Source organism: Dipodomys merriami, unplaced genomic scaffold (assembly GCF_024711535.1).
Source record: "Dipodomys merriami isolate MVZ:Mamm:240054 unplaced genomic scaffold, mDipMer1.0.p SCAF_8, whole genome shotgun sequence".
NCBI classification, from domain to species: domain Eukaryota; kingdom Metazoa; phylum Chordata; class Mammalia; order Rodentia; family Heteromyidae; genus Dipodomys; species Dipodomys merriami.
Window position 1 is genome coordinate 53,261,584 of NW_027206401.1, and position 24,650 is coordinate 53,286,233.

The 24,650-nt window shown below is 39.9% G+C and overlaps 1 protein-coding gene across 4 annotated transcripts in view; it reads right to left on the minus strand.

The window, feature by feature from the left end:
• Col19a1 (collagen type XIX alpha 1 chain) overlaps positions 1-24,650 on the minus strand; it is a 218,753-nt gene that overhangs the window by 104,210 nt on the left and 89,893 nt on the right. For all 4 annotated transcript variants that reach the window (XM_070010079.1, XM_070010078.1, XM_070010080.1 and 1 more), the window contains 3 exons: positions 20,788-20,841; positions 19,765-19,800; positions 891-944 (listed from right to left, as the gene is read on the minus strand). In XM_070010079.1, the coding sequence (XP_069866180.1) occupies positions 891-944; positions 19,765-19,800; positions 20,788-20,841 (144 nt within the window). The remainder of the gene's footprint in view (positions 1-890; positions 945-19,764; positions 19,801-20,787; positions 20,842-24,650) is intronic.

Genomic DNA, 24,650 nt, shown 5'->3' on the forward strand with positions numbered 1-24,650 from the left:
AACTAGTATATGTCTAGGACAAGCAGAAAAGGTCAAAAGCTATTTACATATGACCATGTAAGATAATGCTAAGCAAAATGAACCCCAAGAAAAGGACACAAATGGTTTTATCTTTCTTGCTGTTATTTTTAATGTATTTATAATGAACTACGTGATTTTTTTTGTATGTTCTTCCCCCATGGTATAACTCATTTTCACTGTATTTGATTCCAGTGCCCTGCATCTTGTATATACATTTTTCTAATTTGGAAGGGGAAGGCAAATAACAAAATGCTGAAATAAGGATACAGGTTGACCCATTGTAACAATGAGATGCACAAGACACTACGTTCAAAACAAACTTTACAACTTCCGAGGTGGGGGGGGGGACTTAGGGAGGAGTTGGGGAGGTGGAGAGTGAAGGGATGGTAGGGGAAAAACAAAGGAGGTAACAATGCTGGATAGGAAATATACTCATTACCTTACTCATGTAACTGTAACCCTGCTGTACAGTATTTTTACAATAAAAAAATATATACAAAAAAGAGTAACATCAGGAATTTAATTGGTCCAAGAATGTGGTTAATACCCTTGATTCTTATAGAACTCATGAGCAAGCTGGACTCCCAGAGATACTCATTAACATAAGTCAGAAATGGAAACATGACCTGAGTGTCCTCACCCACATTTGGGCTGGTTGACTCCACCAGGAGCTACCTACACACCCCTGCTGTCAACCTTGAAAAGGTATAGGCTGCCTGTCAAATACCTCATCTCAAAGTCCAGCCCAGGAGTAGTTGGTGCTCCCCACAGACCTATCTACTGGCTATAATTACTTATTTAATTATTAGTGTTCAGAAATAAACAAGTCCTGAGTAGTAAGTCATGCCTGTGAGTTGTTCCAGACTTACCCTCTGACCTTCTTCCCCAGGGGGGCCTTGGGGGCCTCGAAGCCCCTCGGAAACCTAGAAGAGAAGACATTCATTAGTAGATTGCTCAAGTGCCCTGCCTCAGAAAGAGTGCTCCCTGTTTAAACCCAGCTTGCTTACAGGTGAGCAGGCACTGGTGAGGCTGAGCTAGGCACTATGTTAATAGTGGTCTCTATTTCTCAGAACTGAGCCTCTCCTCTGGTGACATCTGGTGTGTATGTGTGTTTTACTAACTCATGTTTAAAAACACTTAAAGAGCTGTCAGCTTTTGGATGAACATCAGAAATGGCATGCACAAATCTGACTATTCATGAAATGATCATCGTTTTCCTAAGGGCAAGAAGGAAGAGTTGAATCTGGAGCCAAGAACCCGTCAGCCTCATGAAAAGTGGCAGTCTGCGACTATACTATATTAACACTTGGTATACTTGGAATTAGCCATTTTTCTGATAAACATTAGGTACTCACCATCCTAAAGTTAGTCTAATTAGTCAATTTTCCTTGATTATACATCTTACTAAGTGATTTCTTTAACTACAGACATGACTATTTTTTCATTCCACTGTTTTTATTCCTGTCTTCATCCAGTGAAACACAGACTCTTGTGTGCCTCTGTGCCATGAAGTTGTTCCAAAGTAGATAAAAATTTGGCAGAAGTCATATAATGCAAAAATGCTCAATTTTATTTGGAATGTGTTCAACAGGCTATAAATTATTTTGAGTTAACCAGAAAAAAAGTTATAAGTGGAAGTGTGGCTCAAGTAGATTGCCAGCCTTAAGGGAAAATTTTAAGCAAGATCATGAGGCCCTGAGTTCAAGCCTCAATACTGGCACACACACAAATAATGCACTTGTGAAGATCTTTTATGTGTAAAGTCTAAGGAGTGAGACAGGGAATTAATTTTCATGCACAAATCAACTAGCATTCATTAATTCTGCATGCTCACAGGATTAATCCCAATCACTTTTGCTAACTAGAGGACCCAGCCAGGAGCTGGATAGAAAACTGGCAATATTTTGAGATTGTGATGAAATGAATCACTGGCTGCAGGGATCATCCAGAACCTGGTGCTCACGTGGCTATCTGGCCTGTGGTTTTGCTGTGATGCTGGTTGCCCAACCCAACCCCTAGGAGGCTCGTCCTGCCTTCAGTGGCTTCTCCAGCCCCAGAGCAATTTTTAATGGTCTTTATTGACATTTATGAAGAAAGTTTTTTCTTTTGCGGGGGGGTCCAGACATGGGGCCTGAACTCTGGGCCTGGGTGCTGTCCCTCAACTCTTCAGCTCAAGGCTAGCGCTCTACCACTTGAGCCACAGCGCCACTTCCGGCTTTTTTCTTTTTGCTTATGTGGTGCTGAGGAATCGAACCCAGGGCCTCAGGCATGCAAGGCAAGCGCTCTACCACTGAGCCACATTCCCAGCCCTGAACAAAGTTTTAATACTGATAGTAAAGCAGATCAATCAATGATTCAGATACAATATTCTCCCAAATTAAGAAAATGTAATTTGAGGATTGTAATTTCAAATTGCAATTTGTAATTTATTATTTACAACTACCAAGGTCAAATCACTATTCTTTGCATTTCAAGAGGTCAGATAATGGGTTTATGTGTCACTTGCTATGCAGATTACAGATATAGGTAAACTGCAGCACATCTAAATTAAACATGGGTAGAGCTGAGCATTGTCACAACTCTTCTAAGGTTCTTCTTCCTCTGATGTGAGAGCCTCACCCTGTGTAGGCTCACACCTTCTGCCTCAGGTGACTGTGACTGGAGGAGAGAGTGCCTTCCTTAACCCTGCCTCACTTCCAGTGAGCACCTGCAGATCAGCCCACAAAGATCCAGTCTGAGCTGGGGCAGGGCAACATTGGGTATCCCACCTCTACTAACCTTTGGGTCTTTAAACAATAGATCCAAATTCTCTATATAAAGGAAAGCACACAGAATGTTTTCCTAAATCCCACTTATTTTGCTTGACATGATGTTCTCCAGTTCCACTCATTTTCCTGAAAATACTGGATCCATTCCTCTCCATGGCTGTGTAACGCTCCTTCCTGCACACACATTTCCTATTCCTTTCATGGGCCCACGGGCACCAAAGCTGCTCTCATAACCTGGCTGCTGTAAACACGTGTGCAGGAGTCTCATCGTGTGCTGACCCGATCCCTTTGGTACAAATCCCACAAAGTATCTGTGCCCCAGGAGTGCCCATGCATACGGTTTTACTACTTTCAAATTTTGATGAACCTCTAGTGTCTACCCTGTCTGGCTTTGCACCAACTGTGCATGAGGCTCCTCAGCCCCCCACACCATGGGACCCCACTGCTGCTGCTTCAGTACTGTGTATTTCACAGATTCGTTTGGGGAGTTATATGCACTGGGTTTAGTTCTAGCAGGTTCTATGTGCCTAGGGAGTTACACATTTATTCTAGATTTTCCATTTGATTAGAATACATTTTTTGGAATATTTCTTAATCATCTGCTGGACTTCAGTGATACCTACTAATACCCCCTTTTCAATTATAATTTTATAAAATTTGGGTCTTTTCCCTCTTTCTCTGATTAATTTGTCTACAGGTTAGCAGATCTTGACAATGATCAAGACACACTGAATTCATAAACTGCTTTGTTAAATGGCAACTCCTTTGTACAACAACTAAAGACCATAATATTTAAAAAAAGAAATATCTAATTGTTCATTTGTATTATTCTTTTTAAGTTTCATTTCATTAAAGTCTTCTCTGATCTTCATTATCTCTATCAAATAAGTTTGGGTTTGGCTCATTCTTGTTTTGCTAAGGCCCTGAGCTGCAGCATTAGGTTATTTATTTGAAATCACTGTTATAATTGCTCTTATAATGTAAGTATTCATAACCATAAACTTTCTTATTCCAAAAATTCTGGCAAGCTGTACTTTTCCCCTCCTCTCTCCCCTCCCTTTTTCCTCCCATCTCCTCCCCTCCTCCCTCCCTCCCTCCCTGCCTTCCTTCCTTCCTTCCTTTCCTTCCTTCCTTCCTTCCTCCTTCCTTCTTTCCTCCCTCCCTCATTTCCTATTCCCTTTCTCTTTTTCAATTATCATAACTTTTAATAAAACAATTTTATTTCTGAGGTTGATTATGTTTATCTTGTTTAGGAGAGAATGAGTTTCATGAAAGCAGGAAGTAGTTAGCTTTTGTTCCATTGTAGCTCAGCACATAGGAAAGTCCCGAATACATAGTAGATGTTCAATACATAATGAATGAGTAAATGAAACCCACTCATTCTCGCTTGAATCACAACTTCAGAGACATGTGGAGAAGAGCTAGACTATTGAGCTCCTTCTTACCATGAATCAATGGCCCCTTTCTACACACCAGCTACATTTGGTTAAGCATGAGTTATTAAAGAAACAGAAGCAAGGAGAAGAACAAAGTTTGTTATTGCAAGACCAGTTCGATGTGCCTATTGGTAATGAAGAACTGGAGCCATCCAGTTCAGTTAAGCATTGAACTACTTGAGTCTAACAGTTATGGGTTCAAACATAGCTTCAGTTAGGCATGATTCTTTGATTAAAGAAAGGGAATCTTAGGGCTAGGAAGATGTCTTAGTAGTAGAATGCTTGCCTAGCATGCATGAAGCCCTGGATTTGATTCCTCAGTACCACATAAACAGAAGAAAAAAAAAACAGAAAAAAAAAACAGAACTAGAGCTGTGGCTCAAGTGGTAGAGTGCTAGCCTTGAGCAAAAGGAGCTCAAGGACAGTGCCCAGGCCCTGAGTTCAAGCCCCAGGACTGGCCAAAAAAAATGAAAATGAAAAAGAAAAGAGAACTTTATGTCCCAAAAGAAGTCTTTTAAAAGTCTTTACCTAGTTTATATAACTTTAACTCTGCTGTGTATCATCTTTACAATAACAATACAAAATAAGTAAGAAAAAACAAAAGCAAGGGAACTTCATGTGAAGCTGTGTTTTCTCATCATAACATATTCTAATGGGCTGTTCTAGTCTAACCCATGTCCAAAATGACAAGAGCAACTTTCTTGCACTTCTGTCCACTTCAGCTCCTCAGATGGTAAGCGCCTTTGCCCAGGTTCCCTTATTCATGCTAGTGACAAGGCATAGCTACTTCATCAAGCCCTTAGAGCTTTCTTGGCCTACCTCATCTTTAACAGAAGGCTAAGGACAGCCATCATTCTAAAGCCATGGCTTCTTCAGGGCTTGTGCTCACTCAACACTAAGGAAAGTACTTGGCATATATTACCTTCTGTCTGTCTGTCTGTCTGTTGGTCTGTCTCTCTCTCTCTTTCTGTGCCTGTAGTAGGGCTTGAATTCAGAGCCCTGTGCTCTTGCCTGGCTTTTTCACTTAAGGTTGGGGTTGTACCATTTGAACCACACCTCTACTTCCAACGTTTTGCTGGTTAGTTGGAGAAAAAGAGTCACAGATTTGTCTGCCCAGCTGGCTTGCAATCCTCAGATCTCAGCCTTCTGAGTAGTTAGGACTAACAGCATGGGCCGCCAGTGCTTGGCAAAAGTGGGTTTTTTTCTAGACAATAGTTTTCTTAAGTATCTTTGTAAACATGACATCTTATATATGATCTGTGCATATTCTTGTTGACTAAATTTGCCAAAGAATCCTATCTATTTTTTCCACCCACTTTTACCCTTTACTTAGTGTGCTATAAAAGTAACTATAAATTAGGTTATTTCTTAAACTTTACAAGCCTACCGATTTATCACTTTTGTGAAAGAGAAGCTTGAGAATATATTCAGGATTTTCATGACATAAACATCTGCATACATCTGCTTAATATTTTTCCATTTTAATTTTGGATATTAAAAATGTTGATGAAGAATTTGGGTAGGAAGGGCTCATGCCTATAAACCTAGATTCTCAGGAGGCTGAGACTTGAAGGATCATAGTCAATGCCAGCTTGGCAGAATATTTTCCTGTACTCCATCTGCAAAATAATCAGCAAAAAGTAGAGCCAGAGGCATAGTTCAAATGATAGAGTAATAGCCAGCAGGCTGCAACCCTGAGGTGAAATCCAAGAAATGCTAAGAAAGAGAGCTATAAAGTAAATTCATGAGGCTCTTACTTCCCTTGACGAGGATAAAGTAGGCAAAAAACAGTATGAACAATCTAAACCATTTTAGGTTCTACTGAGTGATAGCTACTACAGTGTGTTACATGTCACATAGCTCTCTGAGAACAGTATCCTGATTACTTAAGAAAAGTTGGGTTTATCATTATGGAAACCAGTGTAAATATTTAACTGAGAATTTACTTAGAAGTAACTGGCTCCAAGCAGAATTTTGAATTGTTTAAAAAATATAGCAAGAAAGTTTAGTAGAGAGTTGGTAAGGTAGATAAATTGCATTTGGAAACATTTTCATTTCTGATAAGATGCAAAATATATTCAAAACTTCTCATTCCAGGGAAGGAGCTAAAGTGAAATAGAGAAGCTTTGTTTGAAATTGTTATTTGTACTCCCTCTCCAGGAATGCTACATTCCATACAAAACCTACTTGCCAAAAGTGTTATTCAGAAAGTATTATAATTATTGCTTTAGAATGCTTCCCAGGCTTGAAACGTAAGATTAAGTTCAACTGGGATAAATTCAACTACTGCGTGATTTTTTAAATTTTCTGTTTTACAAATAGAATGCACACAAAAAACTAAGAGACCTGTCTTTACACTTTCATCATTGAGAATAAGAAAAACACATTTGATTAGGTTTGGAGCATCAGAACAAAAATTTTATGTATATACTCAATTCTTCTGAAAATGAATTATCTAATTAAAGGAAAAAAGGTTGTTTGTTTTTTGTTTGTTTGCTTGTTTGTTTTTGGTACCAGGTTTGGAGCTTGAATTCAGGTCCTCATGCTCTCACTTGGGATTTTTTTTTTTTTTGGTCCAGTTGTGGGGCCTGAACTCTAGGCCTGGGCGCTGTCCCTCAGCTCTTCAGCTCAAGGCTAGTGCTCTACAACTTGAGCCACAGCACCACTTCTGGCCTTTTTTCTTTTTGCTTATGTGGTGCTGAGGAATCAAACCCAGGGCCTCATGCATACAAGGCAAGCGCTCTACCACTGAGCCACCTTCCCAGCCCCTTGGGATTTTTTTTTTTTGCTCAATTTTGGAACTCTATCACTTGAGTCACATTGCTACTTCCAGCTTTTTCGTGGTTAGTTGAAGCTGAGAGTCTAATGACTCATCTGCTTAGGTTGATTTTGAATCGTGGTTTTCAGATCTCAGCTTCCTTAGTAGCTAGGAGTACAGGCATGAGCCACCAGCCCAACTAGCATACCCTTTTGTTTATGTATCCTTAATGCCTTTTCACTGCACACTAACTAGCACTGTCTTGTATTTGCTAGGCACAGAGTGAATGGATGACTGCTAAGATTTAGATCTTTCACACTTTGCTTGATATATCTACAGCCCTGATATATTAACTGCAATAACTACAGAAAATCCAGTTTAGATAATTATATTCTTCATCCACAAATACCACTTGGTACTAAAATAATTCAAGATATTTTTACTTGTTATGGGCAGTACTGCAAAAATAGATGTCATGTCTCCATTGGTAAACATTGACCCTTCATTAGAGGAAGAAATGCAGCCTGCATTCTGAAGTTTATATCACACTGGCAAATATTAAATATTAAATATTTACTTTTTAAAAACAAAAGACAACATAAACTAAATAATTAAAGTATCTGTGTAAATTATTAGTAAGAAATAGAGCCAATGAAATTATTTTAAATGCTTATTTTAAGTAATATAGTTTCACATTTGGTAATTTCTAATTTGCTTTCATTTATGTAGCAGAAACACTTCATATTTTGATAATTTAAATTTTTAACTATTCTTGGCTGTGACAAACTGTGTAAGTATGTTTAATTTTGACTCTAACCTATTGACTGAAAAAGTTTGATTTCCATGTTCATTTGAGGTTCTGTTGACAAATAGAAAGTGGGAAAGTCATAGTCTGTCCACTCCACGTGTCATTTAATGATTTACCAGAGGGAGTAAATGACAAGGTCAGGATGTTTCTTTCTCTCTCTCCCTATTTTCCTTCCTTCCTTCCTTTCCTTCCTTCCTTTTCCTTTTTTTCTTTCTTTTCCTTCCTTCCTTCCTCTTTCTTTCTAAGACAGCATTTTGAGGGCTCCAAATATCAGATGCTTCAGTTTTACATATCATGGCTCATTAACCATTAGCTGTATCCACCAACCAGGAGTCACAGAAGAGATTATGTAATGATAGTGCCACTCAATCAGAGATCAGAGATATCCCCCTCTCCTATCATAAAGTGTATCCATCAATCAGGAAGCACAGAAGAGATGATGTAATGGTAGTTCTACCCAATCAGAGTGCAGAGAGATTGCCACTGATCATGAAGTGTATCTGTCAATCAGGAGGCACAAAGACTGTGTAATGGAAGTTCTGTCTGGCCAGAATATGGGCACAAAACATGCCCTTCTCTTCTGCTTCCTTCTATGAAGAGGTCCATGAAGCAATGATTGACAGAATGTTGCTATTTCCTCTTGGGAGGAAACTAAGAGAAACAAGAATCTGAAGCCACAGACTTCTAAAAAGAAGTTTTCAGTTTGCCTAGAAACCATGAACATAGCACAAGGTCCTACCAGGAAACAGTAGGCAGTAAGAAGATGACAAAGGGGTGGGAGGTAAACACAAAGTAAGTAGAAACAACAAAGAAAAAAATTTACAATTTAGGAGGCTGCATTCAGGGGATCATGATTTGCAGCTAACCCAGCCAGTTAAGCCCATTATTTCCAATGATCTATTTTCTGTCAAAAGTGGGCCTTGCAATGTAGCCTTCCAGATCTCAGCCGCTTAAGTAGCTAGAATTACAGGCAAAACCCACAAGTGCCAGATAAATATATTTTATTTTCAGTCTTTCATAGTAAAATTTGATTTTTTTCTCTCATTTTAAAGTTTTATAGTTTCTAAAACTCTGGATCACATGCATTCAGTGGGCTCACAGGTGGCACTCTATCAGCTTTTATTACTAACAAAATAGTCATCCTTGACAATGTTGCTGAGACTTAAACAAATCTGATAGCTAACTTTGTTTTTGATGGATACTATACTGCAGGTCTTTTTTATGGTACCAGGGCTCGAATTCAGGGCCTAGGTACTGCTGCTGGGCTTTTCACTCAAGGCTGGAGCTCTCCCACTTTAGCCACAGCTCTACTTCTAGCTTTCACTGGTTAATTGGAGATAAGCATCCATCCTGTAGATTTGTCTGCCTGGGTTGGCTCCAAACCACAATTCTCAAATTTTAGCCTTCTGAGTAGCTAAAGTTACAGGTGTGAGACACCAGTGCCAGTCTCATAATTTGATTTTTAACTTTGCTCGAGTACTGATGTATTAAAATTTTTATTTAAAACATGAAATAAGGCCAATAAGTATATTCTCAATGTTACTGCATACAGATTCAAACTTTTGCTCATGGCTAGTGCTCTACCACTTTGAATCACTCACCACTTTCGGTTTTCTGGTGGTTAACTGGAGAGAAATGTCTCATGGACTTTCCTGCCCGTGCTGACTCTGAACCATGATCCTAGAATTTCAGGCATAAGCCACTGGTGTCTGGCAGAAGATGCATTTTTAAAGGTTGTTTTGTCAGTGTGGGGCTTGAACTCAGGGCCTGGATGCTGTCCCTGAGCTCTTCAGATGAAGGCGAGTGCTCTACCACTTGAGCCACAGGAGATAAGATTCTCACGGACTTTCCTGCCCAGGCTGGCTTTGAACCACTATCCTCAGATCTCAGCCTCCTGAATAACTAGGATTACAGGTGTGAGCCACCAGCACCCAACAATAAGATGCATTTTTAATCAGAGCTTTGTCATTAGACTTAATTTGTGCTTAGTGCTGATAAAGCCAAGAGATGGACTGTGAAGACTGAATGAAGTTTCTAACTACTGCACAGAAAAATTCCATGATGGCTCTGAAACATCAGATAGTTCATTCTTGATTTGTAAAACCATGAAGAATGCCTGTGAATCAAAAATGAACTTGACAGTAAGCTTCAGTAATTTATGCATTAATAAAAAAACTGATGTGTGAATTTATTGGCCCTGTATGCATGTTGTATGCGAAAATGGATGCTAGCAGCTTTGTTTCTAATAATGATTCTTGAAAATGTTCCTAAGACTTAATGAAATAAACCTGAGAGCTATATTCATTTTTTATGCATACTCTATTGCAGGTCAATGAGCAACCAGACTCCTCACCACCACCCCGCCCCACCCCCAGCCCCATCGGTCATAGGGCTTGGACTCAGGACCTGGGTACTATCCTTCAACTTCTGTGTGCAAGGCTAGCACTCTACCACTTTGAGCCACAGCACCACTTCCTGTGTGGAGGTGATTAATTGGGGATAAGAGTCTCACAAACTGGAGATAAGAGTCTCACAGGCTGCTCAGGCTGGCTTCAAACTGCGAGTAGCTAGGATTACAGGTGTGAGCCACCAGCACCCAGCTCTTTTTTCTTTTACTAAGTTCCAGTAGAAGGGCTTGAACTCCTGGGTGCTGACCCTTAGCTTATTTTCCTCAATGCTGGTACTTTATTTATATCCCTCGAGCCACAGCTCTACTTCTGGTTTTGTTCTGGCTAACGGAGATAAGAGTGTCATGGATGTTCCTGCCTGCCTAGGCTCTGAATGGTGACCCTTAGATCTCAGCTTTCTGAGTAGCTAGGATTACAGGTGTGAGCCACTGGTGCCTAGGGACAAATCGAACAAATAACATAAAAAATCAAACTATCAAGCTGTGTACTTTCTCCAGATGGAACGAGTCCAGGCTGTGTCAACATAACTCCAGTTCAGTGTGAAGAGCATTTATGAGAGTGGTCACAGCACATCACACATATGGCCGAGATGTTACAGCATCACTTTTCAGTTTATTAGCTTAGTGACATGGACTGACTGCTCTTCAGTCCACCAGCCTATAGACACAGGGAACAAACTCCCTAATGTTCAATTTCAAATACTAAGAAGTTGGCATGAAAGGAAAGTATATTTGGTGGGTTTTAAAAATTAATTTAAATGAAATGGAACAATCAAAACTCTTTTCATGCCAGGCACAGTGGCTCACACCTATAATCCTAAGTACTTAAGAGGTTGAGATCAGAGGATCTCAGTTTGAAGCCAGCCTGGACAAGAAAGTTCACAAGACTCTTATCTCCAATTAACCACCAAAACCCATTAGTGGTGGTGTGGCTCAAGTGGTAGAGCACCAGGCTTGTACAAAAAAGCAAAGGGACAGTACTCAGGGCTTGAGTCCAAGCCCCAGGACCAGCAGTAAATAATAAATACAAGAAGTATCCAGTCTATCTAGTGAATAAACCAAGGTAGTTTAAGAGTCAAGGTATTCTGAAGTATGGAAGATACTTTGAAGAGCCAACACAAGGAAACTAACAATACTGAGGGAAAGGACAGTAGGAACATAGATAAAGGGACTTTGTACTCACATAGAATAAGAAGACAGGACAGGCCTATTGCAAACTTCCATCATCAATTTAGTGAATTCTTGGATGAGCTACGTGTATTCACATCAATCAGGAAGAAGAGCACTGACAATTTATTCAATATCTTCTAGTGTGTCAGTAACCACTAGTTACACTGCATGATTGTTTTCAATCAATTGTCTCATCTAATTTCACCAACTCTAAGAAACAGAGCTGGCGTATGTGGCTCATACCTGTGACCCTAGCTACTCAGGAGGCTGAGATCTGAGGGTCATGGTTCAAGTCAGCTAGGGCAGGAAAGCCCATGAGACTCCTGATCTCCAATTAGCCACCAAAAAGCCAGACATGGAGCTATGGCTCAAGTGGTAGAGGGTCAGCCTTCAGTGACAAAGCAAGAGTGGAGGTCCGGTGTTCGAACCCCAGTACTGGCTCAACAAATAAACAAATAAACAGCTAACAATATAAATACATTAAAATTAAAAATAGAGTGTGACTGGCTTCTGGTATCACCCTTGAAATCCCAGTGCTTATGTTTATTGGTGAAATGATTCTACAACACCCACAGGGATGAATGGGAAAGGCCCCCCTGAATGCACTGCTGAAGCGTTTAGGGAAAGCACAGAGGGAAAAGCGTTCTGTGAAAGCACAGAGGCATTATGGTTAGAATGCCTCCACTCTTAGAATACTGGCAGGTATAAGGTGAACCGTGGGGATTTTCCTTTCCCAGCATGGGATTACCTCCAAAGGACACTGTTCTTGTCTGGCATGATTAGCACAGCATACCAGAGACAAAATCCACTTGATGTGACACAGGGTATCAGTATGCATTTCTTCTTCATAGAAGACAAATGCTTTCACTGACAAATGCACTATTAAAGAAAAATGTCTGGCTGGGAAGGGGCTCAGTGGTAAAGTACTTCCTTCACATGCATGAGGCCCTTGGTTCGATTCCTCAGCACCACATACTCAGAAAAACCCAGAAGTGGCGCTGTGGCTCAAGTGGTAGAGCAGTAGTAGCCTTGAGCTGAAGAGCTGAGGGACAGTGCCCAGGCCGAGTTCAGGCCCCTCGACCGACAAAAAAAAAAAAGAAAAAGAAAAAAACAAAAGAAAAATGTCACTGAATCCTACAGTTTTACAATATCACTAGAAACAACAGAAACTCGCCAAGAAGCTAGCCAGGAGCTGGTGATGAGCTACCAGAGGTGGCCACTGCTGCTGTAGGAATGCTTCCTTCAGAGACAAAGGGACATAAGTGAGGACTCGGAGCCCTTATCCACGTGGAAGCCACGTGGAGGTGTCTCCTCAGCTAAGAAATCCTACCTCTGCTCAGTATTCTGCAGACCAAAACAAAGGCTCTGTGCGGTTGAATCCACTGGGAAGACAAAGCATATCCAATGCATCTTACCTGAAGACTCCTTTGGAAGTACAAGTAGAATATACTGGAAGAAGGTTAGAGGATTGGGGTGGGATATATTTAAGTTACAGTCTATCTTAACCATTTAGGTGAAATTGTAGAAGGGAACAATTATTTTTATTTTTTTTTGCACCTGTATTGGTGCTTAACTCAAGGCCTGGGTGCTGTCTCTAAGCTTTTTTGCTTAAAGATGGTGCTTGAGCCACAGCTCCACTTCCAGATTTTTGATGGTTAATTGGAAATAACAGTCTCATGGACTTTCCTGCCAGTGCTGGCTTCAAGATGTGATCTTCAGACCTCAGCCTCCTGAGTAGCTAGGATCATAGGTGATATGAGCCACTGCCACCCAGTGCAATCATTATTCTAAAACCTTTGCAATATATTCTAACTAATTAAATATCACTCCGACATGTGCAACAGGCAACATTACTGCTGTACTTTGTAGATCATGCAACAAAAACCTGGACGGCTGAGCTCCATGTGCATCTGTGGTAGGTGTGTTAGGATGGTTAGAAAGTTAACTGGCATGGGGTACGATTTGAATCCTTGTTAGAAAATGGCCATTTTGGGGGTGTCACTTTATAGATTAATATAAAGCTCTAACACAAAGATTTGTAATGTGGAATTAAACTAATTTTAATGCAGCTTTATGGCTTAAATAAATACATGTTTTGGTGCATGCAATTTTTTTTAAAGGCTTACCCCTTATGTAATTTTCTAATGGCATTTGAGATATATTTTATTTTCCTGGTTACTGAATATATCAACACAAAATAAAATAACAATAGCCTAAATGTCCCAAATTGCCCATGCATTTCACTTTTAGGAAAGAAAGTATACTCAGTATACTCGAGGTTTAAAATGAGTAATTGAGACACTGGATGAAAACAATTTGATATGCCTGTTGAAACAGAAGCAAACTATTAAAAGAAGGGCAAAGGGAGCTATTCTCAAATCATTCATCTAGTGAAAACTATTCAAATCACAGCCAAATTAAATGAGCTGTGAGATTTTTCCAAAACAAATCTCTTCTGAGGCTAAAACATGAATCTTCTAAGGCCATCAGCATCAATTTGCCTGTATTTCCTTATGGAGGAGGTAAAAATAGCTTTTCATTAAAGAAGCAGCTCCTATAATCAACATACTTATCTCATTAAAGAAGCAGCTCTTATTTTAATCAACATATTATCTAAGTCTTCTATTCACAAACTGAAAAACGGCTGATTTTGGCAATGTGTAACAACTGCTTGTTTTCCTGCTGATCCACAGGTAACCCAAATGCCAATATGTAGTTGGATCATTCATTGCAGAAGGTTAATGACTTAAATATGAATTATGCAACTTTTTAGGAGTGGTAATACTGATTTAGACAACTCACAGACAGAATACACAAATAAGTCAGACATTGATATGTGAGGAATTTAAAATTATATTAAATTGTATTGTCTACTAATTACCATGGTATAATACATATTTATATGTTCTAATAAATATGCATAATATATATGTATAATATGCACTTATAAATATGTACAACTCATTGCACAGTTTAGCGTAGACTGGAAAAACAGGAATTATCTCTGTGAGCAAATAATGTGAACTTCTCTATTTTTATCCAACCTTAAAAGAACTGGCAATGAGTCCCTTAGGAACTTTTAAAAAGGATTACTTATTGGTTAATTCTATGACACTAATGTAAATAACTATGTTGAAAAATAGAAGTTCCAGCAGGACTGTTTACTTTAAAATAACTAGATGTTTGAGTTGTCAGCATACAAAGAGTTGCACAAATATTTGTAGACTATTTATATACTAATTATACTAATCAAGATTAACTCACTGGTTGCTTAAGTCAGTTAAAGTCAGTGGCCCTGGGTATTGCTTATTTCTGTATTCCCAGTGCCTGGCCCAGTTCCTAGCACATGCCATGGCTGCATGGGTAAAGTGAGGGAGCAGGGCAGGAGAGCCCAGGTTGTTCACCAAGCCACTGTCTTGTACGGGGTTGTTCATTGAGCCACTGTCTTGCACATGCCCATCTAGGAACGTGGTGTGGCCTCCTCTGCACTAGGGCCATCTGTTAATTGTCACTTGATTTATAAATGACCAGCTGAGATTTTCTCTCAGTTGCTCCGGGTATTTAAGATAGTTTTCTTAGCAGGAAAGCCGTGTTCTGTCTCCGTGCCTCATTTTCTCTTAAGCTGGATTAATCTGGGCCTCCCGGAGCTGGCCTTAGGTCGCCTTGTCACCGTGTCTCAGGCACTTCTGCTGCTGGTAGGCTTAACTCGTGGCTTCGGTGTCAGCATTTGGTGCCATCTGGACGAGCACTTAATGACTCCCCAAAGAGACAGGGTCAGACAACACAGCCATCTTCCTGAGAACTAAAATTAGTAGATCTATTTCATCACAAAGCCCTCTCCCCTCCCGTCACCTGTCTCCTGACACGACTCACAGGAACCAGAGGAGGAACGGGGCGGGCGACAGGGGCACTGGCCAGTACCCGCGGCCAGGGCTCTGTGCCATGCCCAAATTCTGCTTTGGTTTTATTCATATGAATCTACTTTGCTGATTATGAACAGTAGACACAAGGCTAGAAATTCACCAGAAATTTACTGATTCAGTGTCAGCTTACCATTAAGAACTCAGTTTTCTAGCAATCAGAATATAGTATCTCAGGAAAGCTACCACATTTATTATTTCAAATATTTATATAAATTTTTTTGCCAGGAAGCTGAAACGTGTTTTGTCAGAGGAGGGTAAGGTCAGGTGGAGGGGGACAGTCGTAATATTCAATGTTCACATGTGAAAATGGAACTGGGTCCCTGGAGGGGATAAGTGGGCTGGGAGAAGTGGGAGAACGGTGGAAAGGTGACACAGATCAAGATGCATTGTACTCATCAATTGACATGCTGAATTGAAACCCCTTTGTACAACTGCTGAAAGATAAAAAAAGAAACAAAAAGTAAAAATAAATTAAAAGCAATCAAACTTCATTCTGTAACAGGTCACTCAGAAGTAGCACTTCTAATCTGTCACAGTGTGTCTCAATACTTGACAATGGTGTTTGCAAAATGTTCCTCATTTATGGGGCAGCCAAAGAGCTCCCAGGAAAGTCTGATTGCTGACACCTCCTAACCTTGGGGCTTTAAACAGCATTAGATTGTACAGAGTCCCATATTAAGCATGTATACTGTCCAAAGCTATGAATGACTTCTTGTCCAGGGAGCTGGGGTTAAACTTTATTAAAAAGGAATAACAGCTGCTGGAAATGAAAAGGGATGCTGAGTTTACAACAGGAATCTCACCAATTTAACTGACCTACTAAGATATATATTAGCGCTTTCCAGAAAAACACCATGGAATTTAGAATTCCTGTAAGTTATTATTCACAGCATCCAAAGCAAGACAAAAATACATATAAGTAGGTAGAACACAACACATTCTAAAGACAACCATCAGTAGAAATAGTGATATTACTCAGCACTGAAAAAAATATTTTAAAATTGAAAATGCATTGTCAAGACCAAGAAGAAAAATATGCTTGATGAAGGAAGAGACAGAAAATGGCAACAATGAAATAGATATTATTTACTTTTAAATAGAAAGTTCAGCCAGGCACAGGTAGCTCATGTCTGTAATCGTAGCTACTCAGGAGTCTGAGAGTTGAGGATTGCAGTTCAAAGCCAGCCCAAGCAAGAAAGTCCTTGAGATTCTTATCTCTAATTAATCACAGGAAAGCCAGAAGTGGAGCTATGGCTCAAACTGGTAAACAAGCACAGGGACAGTATCCAGGCCCAGAGTTTAAACCTCACAACCCGCAAAAAAGGAAAAAGAAAAAAAGAAAGTTCACTAACTTAAAAATGTGACCTAAAATGAAATAGTCAAACAATTGTTTGAACTGTAGAATGAAAATCACCCAGCATGAATAAACTTGACAATTCACTAAAAATGACCTATGTCCCAAAACAACATATTAAACAGAAAACTCGAACAGTTTGCTTGGACAACTAGAGCATTATATAAAAATAAACTAACCTAAATGCAATTGGTATTCCAGAAGAGAGAGATAATGGGTGGAAAACATACATGATAAAATAAAGACCAAAAATTCCCCCAAATTATGTGAGAGGTAAATTCATATGACTAATTAAGATGAATTTAAAAATAAGCACACCTAAGCACATCATTATCCATGGCTTAAAGCTAATCTTAAAAATAAAAATATGGCAATATGTAGCATGGTGTCCTCAGAGCCTGGCCTGGAGTCCTCACTTAGCCTCTCAGCCTGTCGCCCCCGCATGCTCAGCCTGCTGCCCCCTCTACGCTCTGCCTGGTATCCCCCACACTCTGCCTGGCATCCCCGCATAAGTGGTTTTAAAAGAAAGCCAGTCTTCCCCAGCATTCTGAGCACAGGACTCTGCAAATCGCTGGAGAACATGTCCCCTTGGTGTCCAGCAGCAATAGCTGTCAGCTCGGGCTGCATTTTTAGGGAACTTGGGAACTTGGGGAACTTTTGATGGGTCCCACATGCAATCTCTGGAATTAGAAATTCTGGGTCTAGAGCCCCAGTATCTGCATTTCCTAGAGCCCCAGTATCAGTGGTTTTAATGTATAGCTCAGAAAACCACTCTGGATGAACTCTTAAGTTGATCAGCTCCTATAAATCCATGCCTCACTTAACCCAAATATAAGGCTGGTCCAGTCATTTTGGTTCCAGAAGATTTATCCATCACCTCAATTAATAATATATTATCCTGTATTAGTAATATATGAACCTGCATCAGTGAAATATTTAGTATATGATAGATTGATATAAACTCTATTTTCTAGGCAACAGTTGGTTATCTTCATTAATAAAGGAAATAATGGCAAGCATATACAATAATAATATACAAATAATATTAGTATTTTACTCTGTAGAACTGAATCCTTTCTAGTTTTTTGTCTTTTCATATCTTTAGATGAGTATTTCAGGTGAATGATAGGCATGGATTGTGTATGGATCTTTAAACAAGAGTTGAGAATGAGTAGAGAATCAAACTAAAAGTGAACTGGAACAGCAAATAACTCAGCTGAGGAAAGCAGGTTCAAATGAGCTGCCTTAACTCTGACTCACACCACATTACATTTTGTAATTCCACAATCATAAAAAATGGAATAGGATGCAGAGAAAATGTCCCCTAAAAAAGTTACATTCCACCTTCAAAATAAGTGTTAGAAGCAGCAAATTCTATTCCCAAATTGGCTTTCCCGTGTGTGCCACCTGGGCAGTTCCTGCCACAAAACAGAAGCAGTTCCTGCTTCTAGGACATCTGATTTCCACCACCCTACCAGTCTTCAAAGTCTGAGGAGTAAATGCTTAATTTATGTCCTTGGGTAAAGGTTAAGAGGCCTCAGGCTACAAATGATCTTTAAAAATAAAAAAATAAAAAATTTTCCTCTTTTCTATTAAGCTTAGAATCATAGACCAAAATTTTAAGTTAATGAGAATCTTTCATGGTCTATAAAACCCCATTTGTTAGGAAATGGAAAGACTTGGAAAAAATTATATTAAGTGAAGTAAGCCAGGCCCAAAGAAACATAGGTTCCATGGTTTCCCTTATTTTCATTAACTAGTATATGTCTGAGACAAGCAGAAAAGGTCAGGTAAGTTGATGTTAGGCAAAATGAACCCCAAGATAAGGACTCATATGGTTTTTTTTCGTGCTGTTATTTCTAACATATTTATAAGATGATTTCTTTGTTGCTTTGTATGTCCCTCCCCCACGGTATAACCCATTTTCACTGTATTTGATGTCGGTGTAATTTGGGGAGGGGAAGGGAAAAACAAATTGTTTGAATAGAGATACAGGTGGACCCATTGCAACGAGACGTTATGTCAAAAAACGAACTTTACAACTTTGGCGGGGGGGGGGGGGAGAGGGGGTAAGGATGGGAGGGCAGGAATGGTAAGGGGAAACAATGGAGGAGGCAACAATTCTTGATAAGAAATGTAGTCATTACCTTGCTCATGTAATTGTAACCCCTCTGTACAGTATTTTCAAAATAAAAAATTAATAATAAAAAGTCAAAAAATTATAAGAGTAAATTGTATCTAAATACAAACCACTGGATATTTATGATAAATGCTTAATAAATGATGAACCACTTAATTGGGAACAATCCCATTATATGCACATTATGAACTTTTCTCACAAATCTATTATGGAAACATTGCCATTTTATCATTTACAAATCAAAGGAAAACAGCAAAGGACTTGGACTGTTGCGGGGGGGGGGGGGGCCGGTAGGGGACGCACAAATGGGTCTTAGTAGGGAGCTTTTTACCCATTGGATAGTGGCTTTTGTTTAGTCTACAGTTTTGCAAAAAATAACACTACTTTCATTTATTTGTGATCTACTTCTGACTGAAAAGAATGTGTAATCAAACACTGAAGGGACACAATGATGAACACAATGAAGGACGAGAACTGCTCAGGAGGTCCTGATGGCAGAATACTGTGGCAAACAGCAGAATGACAGTGCAGGGTTTCAGAGCTGTGGCCGGCTCTGTCTCAGATGGAAAGCAGGCTGTGTGCACACTGGTCATTTTCAATTCTTGAATTCTATGTGATGAGTGTATGTGTGTGTACATGTGCATGCATGCCTATGCATCTTCTGGAACTAGGGCTTGAACTCTGGGCCTCATGCTTTTGCTTAGTTTTTTCAGTTGGTTGGTCCTCTACCACTTAGGCCACCCCTTAGCTTCTGACCTTTTTTTAGGCTAATTAGAGATAAGGATGACTTGGATTTGTCTGCCTGGGCTGACTTGGACTTGGGATCCTCCTACCTCAGCCTCTTGAACAGCAAGGATTATAGGGTGAGGCACTGGCGCTCAGCCTGAAATTCTGTACAATTTAAGTCATTCAGCCATCCTATAGCATGAATAAATAGAATAACATTTCTATTTTGAATTTTTATTCCAGAAATACTTACAGTTAAGGCTGGGAGTCCTGGGGGTCCCATGTCACCCTAAAGGAAAAAGAAAAAAGTTAGATTTCTAGGAGCCCCTCTTTGTACATTATTTGTAAGTTTTAGAATCTATAGGAACAATATTAATAGATAAAGTTTGAAGGACATCAAAACAGAATTTGTCTTAATTAAGTCTGGGCACCATGAAAACTTTATTCTGCTCCCTTGAGAGCTAATATTAGAAAAATGCACTTTTTTCAGCCAGAGAAACTTGTTTTGAGAATCTAAAATTGTCAAATTTTCTATTCTTTTGACTAGTAATCCAAAATTAGAAGAAATAATTTCTTCTCAAATATGGCTGCTTGCCAAAGTGACAGCTGGGAAGCGTGGTGGTGACATAATTTTTTTCTGACATTCAAGTGAGAACTGGCAGGCATAGTAAGTGGGTCTCCCTGGTGCTACATCCAGCTGGCAGGCCCAGCCCTGCTGCCCAGGCCTGCAGAGCTAGCCCTGCACTGCTGCTTGGTGCTGTTGGCTGAGTATCCCGACATCTTTGCTATGTTGGGAATTTAATTCCTTATGTTGTCAGACAAGGGTGAGAAAAGGGGAAATCTTAACAAACATACTAATGTCAACTTGCATCTACATCTTTCAGGCTAATTAAATGAAAACATTGTTCTAATGTGTTCAATAGAACAGGCTTTAATTTATTTTAAAAAAGTGCCAGTTCTAGGGCTGGAACTCAGGGCCCAATCACTGTCCCTGAGCTTTTTACTCAGTGTTGGTGTTCTTTCACTTGAGCCACACCTCCACTTCTGGCTTTTTGCTGGTTAATGGGAGGTAACAATCTCATGGGCTTTCCTGCCTGGGCTGGCTTTGAACCCAATCCTCAGATCTCAGCCTCCTGAGTAGCCAGAATTCCCAGAGTGAGCCACAAGTGCCCAGTTCATCTTACAATGTCTTTTGACAACTAGATCCACAAGAAAGTCCCTGTGTAGGTCTTCTGGAGAGGCTGGCATGAGTGGGAAGACACAACAGACACAGTACCTTTTCTCCTTTAGGTCCAGGTGGGCCAACAGGACCCACATCACCTTTGGAACCCTGCACAAAGAACACAGACATTATCAACCCCACGTGCCATGTCACACACACTCCGCTTTCTAACAAGCCACTAGTGACAAACCTATCATAACTGAGAGAACCCTCAAACCCCTCTCTTCTCCCTTTGTTGTTTGAAGAGAAATAAAGATGACTGGCTCTCAAACCTGAGCAACATCTGTGCATGGCACAGATAAAGTCAATCAGCAACCATCCTCAATAGCATGTATTTGTACAACTTTGCTTCCTGCTGAAATCACATTAATTTTCCTTCTGTGAGAGCAGCATTTAGATTTATGTGAGCTTTACATATCCACTTTGGACTAAATTTGTGGATGTTATAAATACCGCTGATTGGTAATTGATTTGGCACAGACAGACACATCCTGTCCATCCCAATCATGCAGCCAATAGGAAAGAATAACATGCAACAATAAAGTAATGAAGAATGGCTGAAGCCATGTGACGAACATGGTCTAGGCCTCTGACTGCTCCGAGAAGATGAATTCAGCTTTCTTGCAGTGAGTGAATGAGAATACAGATTCCTGTGAACAGAGTCCCTGTGAATACTGAATCCTGTGAGTACTGAATACTGAGTCCTGTGAGTACTGAGTCCGTGTGAATACTGAGAACCTCTGAATACTTAGGCTCTATGAGCAGTCCTGTGAGAACTGAGTAGCTCTGAATATGGAGTCCTGTGAGTCCTGAGTCTGTGTCTACAGAGTCCTGTGTATACTGAGTTCTGTCATTAAGGTGAGAGCTGAGGACATGGGGGGTGCTCCCAGCTCCACTGGAGCTAATGAAGACTTTAGAAATGTAGAAGTCAGAAGCATCCAGGAGAACAACAGTATACACATAACCTGGGTGGTTTAAGCACTCCCGTAACACTAAGTAATAGGCTGACAGTGATCCTGAGACTCGTGTGGTTGAAGACATCCTGCCAGGCACCAGGCACCTGAGCACATGCTGCTTTGTTTCTCAAGCACAGGCACAGGGTGGTCAGTCAGCCATCCTCTCTACTGTTTCATCCTCAGTTGGTGAATCAATAGCAGTCATGTTTTGCCGGCTGCACACAATGCAGGCTCCAAGGCACCAGCATGCCATGTTTCCTCCTCCTGTTACACTAGTGATATTCTCAATGGCAAGTGGGTGCTAGGGAGAAAGGCTCAGTACTCACCCAAAGCACCAAACACCCAATGGAAGAGACCCTGAACTGTGAGTGAGACACATTCTAAGATTAAGATCTCAAAAGTTGATCTTGCTAGCTATGTCCTTTGCCATGAAGAAGTTCTGCAGTTTCATGCAATCCAATTTGTCCAACCTTTCTTTGATTTGTCCTGTTTCTGGGTCTTTATTAAGAAAATTTCAAGAAGCCCTAGAGTTTCTCCTATTCCTTCCTGTAATGTTTTCAGGGTGTCTGCTTTGACTTCAAGGTCTTTGAGCCATTTGGAGTTGACTATCGTGCAGGGTGATATATAAAGATCTATTTTTAGTTTTCTACAGGTGTTTAACCAATTTTTCCAGCACCATTTATTGAAGAGACTTTCTTCCATTCTATTTTTTTGGGAGAAGAGCTTCACCAGCTATACAACAGACAAGGGCCTCATATCTAAAATATACTTAGAACTCAAAAAACAGAGTCACCCAAAAATCCTTTAAGAAACAACAGCCCCATTAATAATAGTGGGCTAAAAATTTAAAGAGGAACTTCTCTGGAGTAAACACTGGAAGAAATGCTCAACTTCTCTGGCCATAAAAGAAATGTAAATCCAAACAACATTGTGATTCCACCTCACCCCAGTTAGAATCTATACTCAAGAAATCTAATAACAACAGATGCTGGAGGGGATGTGGACAGAAGGGAACACTACTGCATTGTTGGTGGGAGTGTAAACTTGTTCAACCGCTTTGCAAAGCAGTATGCTGGTTCCTCAAAAGACTCCACATAGAGCTCCCCTATGACCCAGTAATCCCACTTTTGGGCATTTACCCAAATGATCACAAACAAGATCATACTAAAGCTACCAGCACAACTATGTTTATCTCAGCATTATTTATCATAGCTGAGATATGGAACCAATCCAGATCCCCATCAGTAGATAAATGGATCAAGGAAATGTGGTTTATATACACAATAGAATTCTATGCCTCCATCAGAAAGAATGACACCACCCTATTTGTTAGGAAATGGAAAGACTTGGAAAAAATCCTATCAAGTGAAGTTACCCAGTCCCAAAGAAACATAGGTCCTATTGTTTTTCCTCATTTGCAATAATTAGCATACATATAGGATAATCTTATCAGATGAGCTGAAAAGATAAAAACCATCTACAAATGACCATATAAGATGATGCTAAGTGAAATGAACCCCAAGATATGGACACAGAGGTCTGTCTTTATTGTTATTGTTTTAAATGTCCCATGTGACTTTATTTGTTGTTGTTGTTGTTTCCTTTGTATGATCTTTTCCCTGTGGCATATCCTCTGTTGACACTGTACTCGATTTTGGTACTCTGCATCTTGTATATACATTTATCTAATCTGGGGAGGGGAAAGGGAACAACAAAACACTGAAACAAGGACACAGGATGACCCATTGCAACAAGGATTTCCACAGGACAGTATATTGGAAATGAACTTTACACCTTCCGGTGGGAAAGGGGATGGAGGGACAGGAAGAGTGTGGGAGGGGGAGGGAAGGGATAGTGGGACAACAACAAGAAAAGGAAAGGGTAACAATGATGGACAAGTAATGCATTCATTGCCTTACTCATATAACTGTAACCTCTCTGTACAGCATCTTCACAATAAAATAAAATTTATAAAAAGATCTTAAAAGTTGATTCTGCATGTAATTTGGAGGCAGAAAGTCTTATCTAAGGGCAAAGGGGAATGGAGGAAGAACACTGCAATGGAAATTGTAAGAAAAGCAAGTAGAGCTCAATATTGTTATTGTAAGACTCAGCACTCAAGGATGCAGTGTCTTTAAAAATCAGATTATTTGGGTTTAGTTGTAGCTCAGTGGTTGAGTTCCTGCCTGGTCCATACCAAGGCTCGGGGTTCAAATCCCAGAACCAAACATAAATCAGATATATGATTATATGATTATTAAAGGGAGATTACTTGGGAGGAAATAAGGGAAGAGGAAAAGAGAGGGCAATAGGAATGAGTATGATAAAAGTAGAAAATAGATATCCATTAAAATCTGTTCAGAAGGGAAGGAGGAAAAAGAGGGGCCAAGAGAGAGCAATATGGATAGGATGAATTTGATAAAAGTCATTACACATGTGTATGTAAACATTACGATGATACCTTTTTATACCATTAGCATTTTGTGGGTTTTTTTGGCCCATATTGGAGCTTGAACTCAGGGCCTGGGTATGGTCTTCAAGCTTTTTCACTCACGATTGATCCTCTACCACTTGAGCCACAACTATATATATGGATTTTGCTGGCCAATTGGAGATAATATTCACTCAGATTTGTCTGCTTGGGCTGATTGAACTTTGATCCTTAGATCTCAGCATCCTGAGTAGCTAGGATTATAGATGTGAGTCACCAATACCTGCCTTTATATAATCAATTTGTGCTAGTAAAGATTTTATAAATCAGATTATTTAAAAGTAATGGTATTTGTTAAAGATGGTTAACCCATCAATTAATTTCTATTCCAGCTTCTGTGATTGCACCTTATTTCTGAGCAGTGGTGACAGCTGTCACATACCTCTGCTTCTGTGATGTCAGTATTTTTATCCCTAGCCCACAGATTGCATTGGGATAAGGAGATTAAGATGGTTATTTTAAACACATCA